The sequence below is a fragment of the Mirounga angustirostris genome, unplaced genomic scaffold, assembly GCF_029215605.1.
Source record: "Mirounga angustirostris isolate CCGP_5_RB_7025 unplaced genomic scaffold, mMirAng1.0.hap1 SCAF_1, whole genome shotgun sequence".
Classification (NCBI taxonomy): Eukaryota; Metazoa; Chordata; class Mammalia; order Carnivora; family Phocidae; genus Mirounga; species Mirounga angustirostris.
The window spans coordinates 91756416-91768690 of NW_026991709.1; the positions used below are offsets into that span (position 1 = coordinate 91756416).

The window sequence follows — 12275 nt, forward strand, 5'->3', positions numbered from 1 at the left end:
GCGGACACATGGGTCGCGTTCAGGGGCGTCGCCTCGCAAGTGGCCTCGGACGCATTTCCACGGAGCACAGTTCCTGCCCCTCAACAGCCACCACAATAACAGTAATGCAGCCCATTTTTTTTAATTGAGATTCAACTGTGTCCCCGACACCTGACACCCACTCCCAGTGGTCCTCAAAACATCGTCGCAGTTTAAAATGAAAAGGTTGATGACCTTGCCCATGTGAACACAGCTACACAAAACTCAATGATGCCTCAAAAAAATGTTTCCTGCGCACCCTCCACGTGCCAGCCTCACAGCCTGTGCTCCTCCTTCTTTGCCTGCTACACGCTCCCACCAGGTCCCGTTACTTTTGCTCCTCCTTCCCCGCCCCCCACCCCAGGTTTGCAGAAGGCAAAGTAATCTCTTACACAACATATCCCTTACCACCGCCGACGTGAAGGACTGTACAAAGGGCTGGGATTCAGAACAGAGTTTATTCACACATCTTCCCCTTCACGCTCAGAAGTCCAAATCCGGAGGGAGCCCCAAGTTTAGTCCCTGAGCCCCCAACTCGCTGTGTGACCTTGGACAAGTGGTCACACGACTTTGAGCCTGTTTCTCTTGGTTAACACGACCATAGGTTCTAGAACTGCCTGAGGTTCTTGCCAGGTGCGCGCCGGTCTCTTCTCAGGTCGGAACACAAACACTAGGTCCTTCCCCCCCCGCCCACCCCCGCCTCGTCCTATCACCCTTTTGCAAGTCCAGTAGGGCACGCTCGGTTCTTCTCCCCACCAGGTCCGTTACCACCTCTTAGTCCTTTTTGAGGAAGAACTCGGGTCCTGGCCACTAAAGCGTTCTCCCCGCCACTCCCACCATCCCTGCCCCCACCCCCGGGCGTGACCTGCCCTTCTGGACCACACTAACCAGACAGCGCCCAAGGCTGGAAAGAGAGCTCCTTTCGCTCTCATTTCGCAGTGCGGGGTCTCCGAGGCCGCCGCGCGCCAGGACGCTTTAGGAACTGCGAGATGCGGCTGGAGCAAGAAGGCGCAAGCGAGGCAGGACTGGCGGGGCTGTCCCGGTGACAGGTACGCGACTACGGGCCAGCTAGGGGCTAGGTTTGGGGGAGATCGTGGGGAAAAACAGAGGTGCCAGAAAGACCGGTGGGTCACTCTGTCCTCACCACCAGTGCGTGCATGCGTGGGCGTGTGTGTGTCCCTCCCTTCCCCCCCTTTTCGCCCCAAGCTCTCAATCTCACTTTCTCCCTGAGCTTCTGCCTCTCACTTCCGTCTCTTTCATCTCCAAGCATCCTCCCTGCGAGCCAGCGCCGGCTCCTCGTTCGCACTCTCCCGCGCCTAAGGGGACCTCTGGGGCCAGCCGCGGCCAGCTTCTCAGCGCAGTCGCATCCCAGAGCCAGTTAAGCTGAGCCGGCAGCATGTGGAACGCGACGCCGAGCGAGGAGCCGGGGTACAACCTCACGCTGCCGGACCTGGGCTGGGACGCTCCCCGCGACAACGACTCTCTGACCGACGAGCTCCTGCCGCTCTTCCCCGCGCCACTGCTGGCCGGTGTCACCGCCACCTGCGTGGCACTCTTTGTGGTGGGCATCGCGGGCAACCTGCTCACCATGCTGGTGGTGTCGCGCTTCCGCGAGCTGCGCACCACCACCAACCTCTACTTGTCCAGCATGGCCTTCTCCGACCTACTCATCTTCCTCTGCATGCCCCTCGACCTAGTCCGCCTGTGGCAGTACCGGCCCTGGAACTTCGGCGACCTGCTCTGCAAACTCTTCCAGTTCGTCAGCGAGAGCTGTACCTACGCCACGGTGCTCACCATCACCGCGCTGAGCGTCGAGCGCTACTTCGCCATCTGCTTCCCGCTGCGGGCCAAGGTGGTAGTCACCAAGGGCCGGGTGAAGCTGGTCATCCTGGTCATCTGGGCCGTGGCCTTCTGCAGCGCCGGGCCCATCTTCGTGCTGGTCGGGGTCGAGCACGAGAACGGCACCGACCCTCGGGACACTAACGAGTGTCGCGCCACCGAGTTCGCCGTGCGCTCCGGACTGCTCACCGTCATGGTGTGGGTATCCAGCGTCTTCTTCTTCCTGCCGGTCTTCTGCCTCACTGTGCTCTACAGCCTCATCGGCAGGAAGCTGTGGCGAAGAAAGCGGGGCGAGGGGGCGGTGGGCGCCTCGCTAAGGGACCAGAACCACAAGCAAACCGTGAAAATGCTGGGTGGGTCTCAGTGCGCCCTCGAGCTCTCTCTCCCGGGTTCTCTCCTCTCCCCTTGCCTTCCCTCCTTTCCCCTTCTCCCTGAGCCTCTACCTCCTTCCCCTGTTTTTCTCGGTCTCTAGCTGCATGTCAATCAATGATTCTCTCCTGTTTCTGTCTTGAGCTCACTCTTTGGTTTCTTAGTTTCTCCGTGGTGTAGGTGTCTCTGTGTGTGTGTGTGTGTGTGCGTGTATTTTGTTTTTGCTCTTTCTTTCTTTATCTGTCTCCCCCCACCCCCCGCCCTACCTTATCACTGTCTTCACTCTCTACTTTGCTCTCTACCTCTTTGTGTCTCTTTCTTCTAATGTCTCCTTTTTCAGGGAACGATGCCCCTCCTTTGTATTTCCCTTAAATGAATTTTATCAGCCCAGAGACATTGCTTCAAAACTGGGATATTTCATAAAAGTCTACTGTGGTCTTTAAGTGTTAAAGGTGAGGTTTACCTTCCTGCCTCAATTTGTGGATATCTAAGTTGCATTTAAAAAGCATTCATGGGGTTGGGGGAAGAGTAGGCATTGGATCTAGAAAGTATTCCGTGGTGAATTTAACCAAAGATATGATCAGCGTGGATAATTCTGTCAGAGATGATTCATTTTTCTCTCAGTATTGTGGTATGCTTTCTGACCTGCATTTTTTCAGATAATTGCATCCATTCTGTTTACCCTGCTGCTGTTTATATAGCTTTGAAAGGGAGGCAATGATAAATCAGTGCTGGAGTCTCCATTTGCTTTCAAGACCACCTATTTCTGCCTGTAGGATAGTCTAGGATAAACCAGGATAAGCTAAGATAGGTAAGCTTCTCCCAACATGAGAAAAAAAGACTTTGTGTAAGCTGACAGGACTTACTATCCCTCTCTAAGTGGTCCTTCAAAGAACATCTTGGTGCAGTTTTATGACTGGAGTGTACTGCATATTTAATACATAAATTTAAGTATATGTGTTTGGTACAAGTAAAGTAATACAAAATGTGTTCACATCCAAGCAAAAATATTAATTCAATTTGCTTTTTCAAAACCAGAATCTGTACATTTTATTATTCCTCATTATAGTCCAACATTTTGTATTTATTTGCATATTTAGTGCTTCTTAGAAGTCGTTCCAGGTTGATTTTGTATTTGTCATTTTACAGTTCCTGGAATCCTGTATATTAAAACGATACTGTTTTTTCAAAGAACGTAAAAAAATTTTATTTTCTAGACCAGCGATTCTCAGAATATGACTAACAGATTGTAAACCTGCTAGTGCCCTCCAGGGGATTCTAATATTCATGTTGCTACCGTGGCAGTCAGTTGCTACTATGCAACTTCGTTTTGAGAAGAAGTTTAATAATTTTCTCCAATTTTATTTTTAAGCTATTAATTATCCTCACTGGTGTCTCAACACCAATGTTAATTTTCTTTTGCCTTGACCTCATGAAGGGAATCACTAAAGTGGTACAAGGACCGAAGTATTATTTTCTGTTATTTTTACCTTTGATTTCTGAATTTTGAAAATTTAATGTAGAAATTCAGAGGTCTTGGACAAAAATTATCTTACCTGGGTAAAATGAAGACTCGGATGGATGGTAATTAATGTTAGTGGGTTTTATGGTCTTTTATAACTTATTTATGTCTATCAGTAGGTGGCAAAGTATCATCCATCTCAGTGGTTCTCAATCCTGACTGCATATTCAGTCTTTCGTGAAACTTCAGAAAGAAAAAAGAAAAGAGAAAAGCAGGTGTGGTGTCCTGGTCTCCTTCCTAAAGATACAAATTTTGTGAGTCTGTATTACACACAAGGAATCTGTGCCCCCAGGAAACTCTGTTACATAGCTGTGGTTGAGTATAACCACTGTACTTCATATGTGCTTGTTTGTATCTAACACATGTGAAATGGTGGACTATTGTGAATAAATTGTTGAGTCAAAATGTCAGTTTGGTCCCCAAATCACTCAAATAGTCATTAAATAGAAATGATTGGGAAGTTCAACAAAAATGGTTGAACTGTTAGTCCAGACAGACCCAACCTTGGTTAAAAGTAGGAATAGGGAAAAGCAGAACATAATGTTTCTCTGAAGTCAATGGTGATACTATACATAATCGAAACAAAACTGTGTCTTCAAAATAGAATGTGACTTGCTGTGACATTTCCTGAGCTCACACTCTCTCTCCTGTTGTCCTTTTAGCTGTTGTGGTGTTTGCTTTCATCCTCTGCTGGCTGCCCTTCCACGTAGGGCGATATTTATTTTCCAAGTCCTTCGAACCTGGCTCCTTGGAGATTGCTCAGATCAGCCAATACTGCAACCTGGTATCCTTTGTCCTCTTCTACCTCAGCGCTGCCATCAATCCCATTCTGTACAACATCATGTCCAAGAAGTACCGGGTGGCAGTGTTCAAACTTCTGGGATTTGAACCCTTCTCCCAGAGGAAGCTCTCCACTCTGAAGGATGAGAGTTCTCGGGCCTGGACAGAATCTAGCATTAATACATGACCAACCACATCGCTGAGCAAAGTCATCGCTTATTCTAAACCAGAAGCCATAGCACAGCAGAACTTGGGAAGAAGTTGAAGGTTAATTTTGGAATTAAGAACACACAGCTCTGGAAACAATTGGGAGGAAAGAAAAGATAGAACTTGTAGTGTGTGAGCAGTTTGATTTGATTGCACACTCATCAGTGCCCTCACACTATTTCTGCATACTCGTTGTCTATGATTTTGCATTCTGCTGTTGGTGCTAGCAAGGATTTGCAATTTGGAGAAAGGAGGGTGTGCAGAGAGAGCAATTAGGGCACTTCTTACTAAGCAAATGCTAAATCTGACTTACTTTTTCATAATGATAAAAATTTTTGATTAAGAGAATGACATTGAAGTAAAGCATTCTAAAACATAACTTTTAAGTACTAGAAATTTTCATATAGCTCCAGATCAGTGCTGTCCAAGAGAAATGTAACGCAAGGTACTTAAGTAGTTAATATAAAACTTATTAATGAGAATTTTACATTCTTTTCTTTGTACAGAGTCTCTGAAATGTTCTTTACATTTGCAGCGCACCTTAATTTGGACATGAAGTTTTCACCAGTAATACTTGATGGATTTAGGTTTCATAAAATTTGCAGATGAAAAAGTAGATTCATAAGTCTAAGTTGTCCAAACACACCTAAAAGTTTCCCAATAACTAAAACTACTATAATTTTTAAATTTTTAAATGAATTAAAATAAAAAAATTCAGTTCTTCAAGTTGCGCAAGTCACCTTTCAAGTTGTTCAACAGCCAAATGTGGCTAATGGTTACTATAATGGACAGTGCAGCTCTAGAGTATATGTAAAATTATTTTTAATCTTATAAAAATATTTACAAATAAAACTCATTCCCTAAAATATTCTTTATAGTGAACTTAGTAGAATGTTAGTGCAATAAATCCTCAAAGTTACACCTAAATGTTCTAGTCTTCATGCTTGGAAGAAAACGGGTATGAAATACGAGTTTTTAAATTAGGTTGAATTACATGTGTTAATATTCAGGAAATGAGACTTTATAAAAATTATAGACAATCACAAACTGCCTTATTTGGCTTAATAAAAATACTTAAGCCAATCATAAGGTTTTGCTTTGTGAATAAAGGAATAATTGATAACTTACTCTGGAAAGCTTACAGGAACTTAGTGAATATAGACATTTTTCAAATGGTGAAAAATTCAGAATTCCTTATATGCTACTGCTTATTGATATGCAAAACTTTTAAAAATCTTATAGCCATTTATTTCAAAATGCCTATGCCATGCCCTGTCTCCAAATTAACTTTGCTATTTACATCCCACTGCTTATCTGATAGATATGTTTACTTGGATACCCAGTCTCACTCTGAATCATACTTACGAATGATTAGACACCTTCAACTAAATGTTGAACATTTTGGTCCTAAAACTAAAGTTTTCATTTGTATTGACATTGTTCCCCCCCATAGTCAACTCTTTGCATTATTAAATATATTATTCCAAAAATGATTTCTTCACAATCCTGTACAACATTAAGTCATATAAGGAATTCCTACATGAAGTTATTGGTTCAACAGAGGAACTGAATGGACCAGTTAGGTAAATTATTGCCATGATTGATTTTCTCCCCTACCAAAATAAAGATTATTATGCTGAAATAATTTACTATTTATCTTAGAAAAATGAAAAACATAATCATAATTAGAAAGATTTCTGGAGAAAAATATTTTTGAAATCCTTCCTGATACTAAGACTGCACTATCCAGTTAAGCTGAATTCAGAACTTTAGCAAATTGATTATTCAGTTAATTCTTGGGAGTGCATCAACATTTTAAAAAATACTCTCATTCATTTAAGCCTGTGAAATACTAATTAGGTCATTTGGCATCATTGTCCTAAATAGGGTCCAGCAAATCCCAAAGAGATAATTCACTTTCCTGAAATCTTAGAGTTTTTGTCTACGGTATATCCTACTTGAGAGAAAACAAGCAAAGAGGGCTTGATTTCCATCTCCATCACAGTTTACTGCTGTGGAGAAAACCAAACCTAACTTTTAATTAGTTGCCTACCTATTCAATGGTCTCCCCTTTCTTCTGAGTTCAGGTCTATAGTCTCAGCCTAATTCACTTACAGGGCATAGTTTACGTAGCAAGGACTACCAATGTCCTTTACTGGTGTTGATGAGAGAACTCAGAGATAATATTTAGAGATATGGATCTTGAATTTGCCCTATCATTGCCTTTTTATTATTTATAACATCTTTGTATCATCATAAATGTTTAAGACTCAGGGAAAAGAGGAACTTAGAGGAAAATTGTTTCTAAAAGTCCATCATTTCACAAACATTTACTATGTGCTTGGTACGTTCTAAGCTCTAGAGACTAATAAGCCAAGGATTTTATCCTTAATGAGCTCATGATCACTTCTGTGTTATGTTGCAGTAGGTAATTAATAAATACTTTAAGTTATGAAATAAACATCTCCATTTGACACTGGATTAAATGATGGTCCAGCATTTTAAGGGGCTATTCATCTCCCTGTATTGTTGTGTATTTGCCTCAAAATAAACTCAAAATGGGCTGTTCCTACACAAACCAGTCAAATCTCTAGATGTGATTAGTGTGTCTGCTCGCGGTAGACACTCACAGCTTGCTTTGTTAATGTGAGGAAAGTAAAGGAATTGGTTTCATTTGTAATTTATGTTTCCATTTTCCTGGTAAGATCAGCAATGAGGTATCTGTCACCACACCTGACACCAGGTCACAGAATCAAGGGTTGGGTCTTTTTCATTATACAAAGTGACTGTTATATGAGTAAGAACTTTTTAATAATTTCTTTAAAGAAAACATTCTTGCTATGAATCATTTAAAATCATAGTTTTGTGGCACTGACATTTAGAAACACTTCTAGTGACTGGTCAGACCTTGGGAACCATTTCTTTATAGTCAACTTTTTATTGCAGTGAAAGTCATAGCGATGGGATTAGACTTGAAACTCCAGCTTTTTCACTCTAATGCTTTTCTTAAGAGGCTGAAACCATTGCAATTTACAATTATTAGTTGACACTGGCAATTTTAGCTGTAATTTTTTGGTGTTTTTCATTTATTCATATACTTGAATTTAGTTTAAAAAAAATAATCTATGAGACTTTTTATAAGACCAGCGCCTGAAAAGACTCACTTGTCTTTTAAAAAACATTGTGTACGTCTTTAAAATGTGACATACATATGTACATACATCAAAGTTTCTTCTCACATTGTCTAATGGAGTAGAATAGAGCTTTCTGCTTTCAGAAATACCGTATCTACTGTAAATAATGTCGTTAAAGATAAAGATGTGTATCTAATGATCCTCTTATGATTTCTTTGCAATTTAAATTGCAACACTGGCCAGGATCTCTCCAGTTACAACTTAACTAGATGATTAGTAACCGATGTTAATTCAATGAATTGATAATACAATTTTTATCTAGAGAATGAGCTGCAAGTCAGATCAACAGAAAGCGATGTGCTGGTGGTAAATGAGGGCCACTTTCAGCTCATGTCACTTATTTATTCATATTAAATGAACTCAGTTATGTTAATTTTTGGCAGTAATTTAAATTTGAAACAGCTGAGGGAGAAAGTTTGCATAAGGCTTATTTTGGGTTTTTCCTTTTGAATGAAAACTCTTGCTGGGTGTTAGAAGCTAGCCATATTGGTTGGGAGAATTATCAGCCTTAAAAAAAAAAAAAAAAAAAAGCTGCCATGCTTATGTCCATCCCAGTTGCCTGGATATTTGCTGGAATTCCAATTACTATTTTATGCTATGATATAGTATACTCATTGCACAAGGGGCTACTGATTAACCCCAAAACTGGCAAATTCAGTGAAGCCCCCAGAAAACATGCTTCACATAACTGCTCAGAAGGTTCTGCCGAAATGTTTACAGATGTTCCTCCCAAAAGAAGTCTCCCGAAGCCCATCTTCTCCCCCTAGCCCCACAGAAAGTATATGGAGAGAACAGTTTGAAAGATTTTCTGTGATTTTTAACATCTCAAATCCAAACATTTCTCTGGCTCAAACCACAAAAACATTCATGGTTAACACTTGGAGCACTGCAGGTTTAGCATATTAGAGAGCACTTGCTCATATAAATACATCCAAACAGGGCGCCTGGGTGGCTTCAGCACAGGTCATGATCCTGGAGTCCCGGGATCGAGTCCCGCATCGGACTCCCTGCTCAGCAAGGAACCTGCTTCTCCCTCTGACCCTCCCCCCTCTCATGTGCTCTCTCTCATTCTCTCTCTCTCAAATAAATAAATAAAATCTTAAAAAAAAAAAAAAACATCCAACAGCATCGTCTCCTATTTCACTGACACCTGCTGTATTCTAGGTATTAGAGAACTTACAGCTTTGTTGATCTGTGTTTTACAATGTGTCATAAATGTCACTAATGATATTTTATTTGTGATTCTTTTTATTTAAGGTTTTTGTGAATGTTAAAGAGCTTATAGATGTCATGTCTTATGAAATTAGACACTGGTTTTCCTTCCTTTGGGTGTCCTAAACCAAACAATTGCTTAATAAATATATTTTTAAAGCCTATAGCAAATTTCTTCCACGTACAGTTATAAATTTCGGTGTCTGGGAGATCTCAGCTCCACTCTTCTCCCAGATTCAGTTCTATTTTGTCCTTTTAATTTCTGAAATATGTATTTTGCCACTGTGAGGAGGTGTTTGTTATAGTGAATTTTATTTCCCCAAGGGCGCCAATATTGAATAATGAGTTAAACAATTTTTAGAAGAAGTGGCTTCCATATTGAAAAAAGTCGAGGACCCTGCAATGGACTGTGACCCCCATGCCCTCTCCACCTCTCTTCCCTTACAACCTGTCACCCCCAGAGTCAATGGTGTTGCAGCCTGCAACATGGGACCCAAAGACCACGAGCTCTTTGAGTCAAAGGAAGAATTCCTATACATCTTATATGTTGTAGTCAGCCACTCACTGAATGTTAGTTGGATAAATGAAGGTTTAAAGACTGGATTATGTGTCACCTGGGCATTAGCTTCTAGACGTATGGATTCCAGGGGCCAATAAAATTAAAAAACTAAAATTGGAGGACCAAGAAAGGTAGCCAACTTCAATTTGCTGATTAAAGGACTTTAAAATACCCCACTACCTATTGCCACCATCATTTCTACTTAAGAAGAACATTAGAAGTGAATAAAGGATAATCAGTGTGTGAAAGTTCAATATATTCTACATACCATGAAGTCATACACATATGCTGTTAACATGAGTTCATTACAACTTTATGGTATTATCTAAATTAAAATGTATAAATAACACTTGGCAGTAATTTCTAATACACTAAAGTAATCCAACATGGGATTTACTTTTATTGATCTGCTAAGGCCCTTTGCAGTATCTTCTGACCCCCTTCTGTCCATCTCTCCTTCAATTCAGTGTCCACCAGTGCCCCCACATTCTCTCAGGTCCATCCCTGTGGCAGGTGTCCTGAGATCAAAAGAGGAGAGGTCAGCAGGCCTGTCTGGGACTTGGCAGGTCTCACATTCTGAGGCCAGTGTTCAGATGCGACTTGTTCCTTGTTTCCTGACTCATAGCTCATCATCGACTCCCAGTCTCACAGCCAGCTTCCTTCAAGGGGTCGTGAAAATAATTATAAATCAATACGCATCTCCTGAAGAATAGTTTGCCAGTATGCATCGAATACATACAAATTTTAAATACTTCTTGATCCAGTCATTTCACATCAAGACATAATTACAGAGGAACACAAAGATTTTTCTGTAATGGTGTTCATTGCATCTTATTCATAATTTTGAAAACCTGAAAAAACCCATTTTGGAGAATGGGGAATTGGTTAAATAAATTCCAGAAATGATAACAGTTAACATTTATGCAGCACTGTGATAAGGCCTTTCAATTCTTTTTCTCATGGAATCATCCCAACACACATCAGAGGAGGTTTTATTATATCCCCGTGGGGGAGGGTGAAGGGGCAACTGAGAGTTTTGTCACATGGCCAGGAAATGGCAGAGCTGGAATTTGACCCCAGACCAGCTACGTTCTAGTGCTTTCACTTTCCCTAGTCTAGAGTACAATGGAGGCATTAAAAATGATATTGTAGGAGAATTTTAATGTGGGAAAATGTTTACCTGATATTAGTAAGTGAAAAAAAATTGTCCGATCCCGTAAAGAAAAAAAAAAAAAAAAGATGTTCACAGAGCCGAAGACTGAAAAGATCCAGCACAGAAAGTATTAACAGTATTTCTCTGGTCCATGAAAATATTTTTCTCTGTTTTTCCACTGTTTTTTAACATTTCTACAAAGAACGTATCTCATCCTTGTAATAGTGGTAAATGGCAAACTGCACGACTACAGTTCAGAGATTGGCTTCCCTCCCAGCCTTGCTCCAGATCTTATTCTCTGCTTTCTCCCTCTAGCACCTTGGCTTTGCCTGGCTTTCAGGGTGGTATCTTCCACACCCAACACTAACTCCCGCAGCTCCTCACTGGGACACCTCCTCTTCCACGGGAGAAAGTTTCAGAGAGGTGGTGGAAGAGGAAAGCCAGGGTTCATCAATCAGGCTTGCATTCCAGTTCTGGAACCGCATTGCTTCAGGCAAGTTCCTTAACCTTCCCCCCATGTTAATACCCAAACCTAGCAAATGCTCAGTAAGTGGCCGCCATTATCATTCGGTCACTCAATACAGCACGGAACAACCCCATTGTGTGTCTACCCTCCTGGGCGGTCTGCAGCCTAGCTAGAATCCTTCTCCTCATTTATCTGTCTGCTCCTGACCCCAGTCAGGCAGAGGTGTCCCTACAACCTTATTGACTAGGTACAAATACTCAGAACGGCTGGTAAAAGCAGCTGCAAATTTAACAATGCTGGGTAATTGCTCTGGCCAGGATGTTGACAAGCCTCTGCCAGGTTTTCAAAATGCAGCAGATATATTTCAGAGTGAACGCTTGGATCCTTCCTAGGAGACATTTGCACCTCTATTTATGGAATGAGGCTCAGTCAGCAGGGGGTGGAAGAGAGGGGACAAGAGCTTGGCAAAACTGTTTCCTGAATGCATACCTCTCTTCATGGCCACATGTTCACTATCTCGGCCTAGTTAATTGCTTCAGAACCTTTATTTAAAAACTTCTTTCTTTCAGAATTTATCTTCCAGGAACAAAGCATGAAAAGTGGAGTATGCATAGGCTTTGGAGCCAAACATTTACAGAATTTTCTCCTGGGAGAAAATTAACCAGCCATGTGACACAGGGCCATAACTTAACATTAACCTCTCTGGGTCCCAGTTGATTTAATGGTACAATAGAAATCATAAACGTATCTGCTGGTTGTGGTTCTTGACAGATCCAGTGACGTAATATATATAAAGGGGCAGCATCTGGCACATAGAGGAGCCCAATACATGTTAACTTTTTATTACCCCAATTTATTAGGTTGTTTACAATCTACAATTTCCAATTCGAGTTTCTTTAGAGCAGAGCAAGAACCCAAACCGTGTGTGAAGAAACCTGAATACAGAATCCTTCTGT

The 12275-nt window shown here is 41.7% G+C and overlaps 1 protein-coding gene across 1 annotated transcript; it reads left to right on the forward strand.

Moving 5' to 3' along the window:
• Window positions 1-1414: 1414 nt before the first annotated feature.
• GHSR (growth hormone secretagogue receptor) lies at window positions 1415-4787 on the forward strand. Its single transcript, XM_045863680.2, has 2 exons — window positions 1415-2210; window positions 4411-4787. The coding sequence occupies exons 1-2, from the start codon at window positions 1415-1417 to the stop codon at window positions 4713-4715; spliced, it is 1101 nt and encodes a 366-aa protein (XP_045719636.1). The 3' UTR covers window positions 4716-4787.
• The last annotated feature ends 7488 nt before the right edge of the window (window positions 4788-12275 follow it).

Bases quoted from the DNA above. Each gene is read 5' to 3' on its own strand.
- GHSR (XM_045863680.2), top strand. From the start codon at position 1,415: ATGTGGAACGCGACGCCGAGCGAGGAGCCGGGGTACAACCTCACGCTG. The intron at 2,211-4,410 runs GTGGGTCTCAGT...TTGTCCTTTTAG, and splicing joins GCAAACCGTGAAAATGCTGG to CTGTTGTGGTGTTTGCTTTC.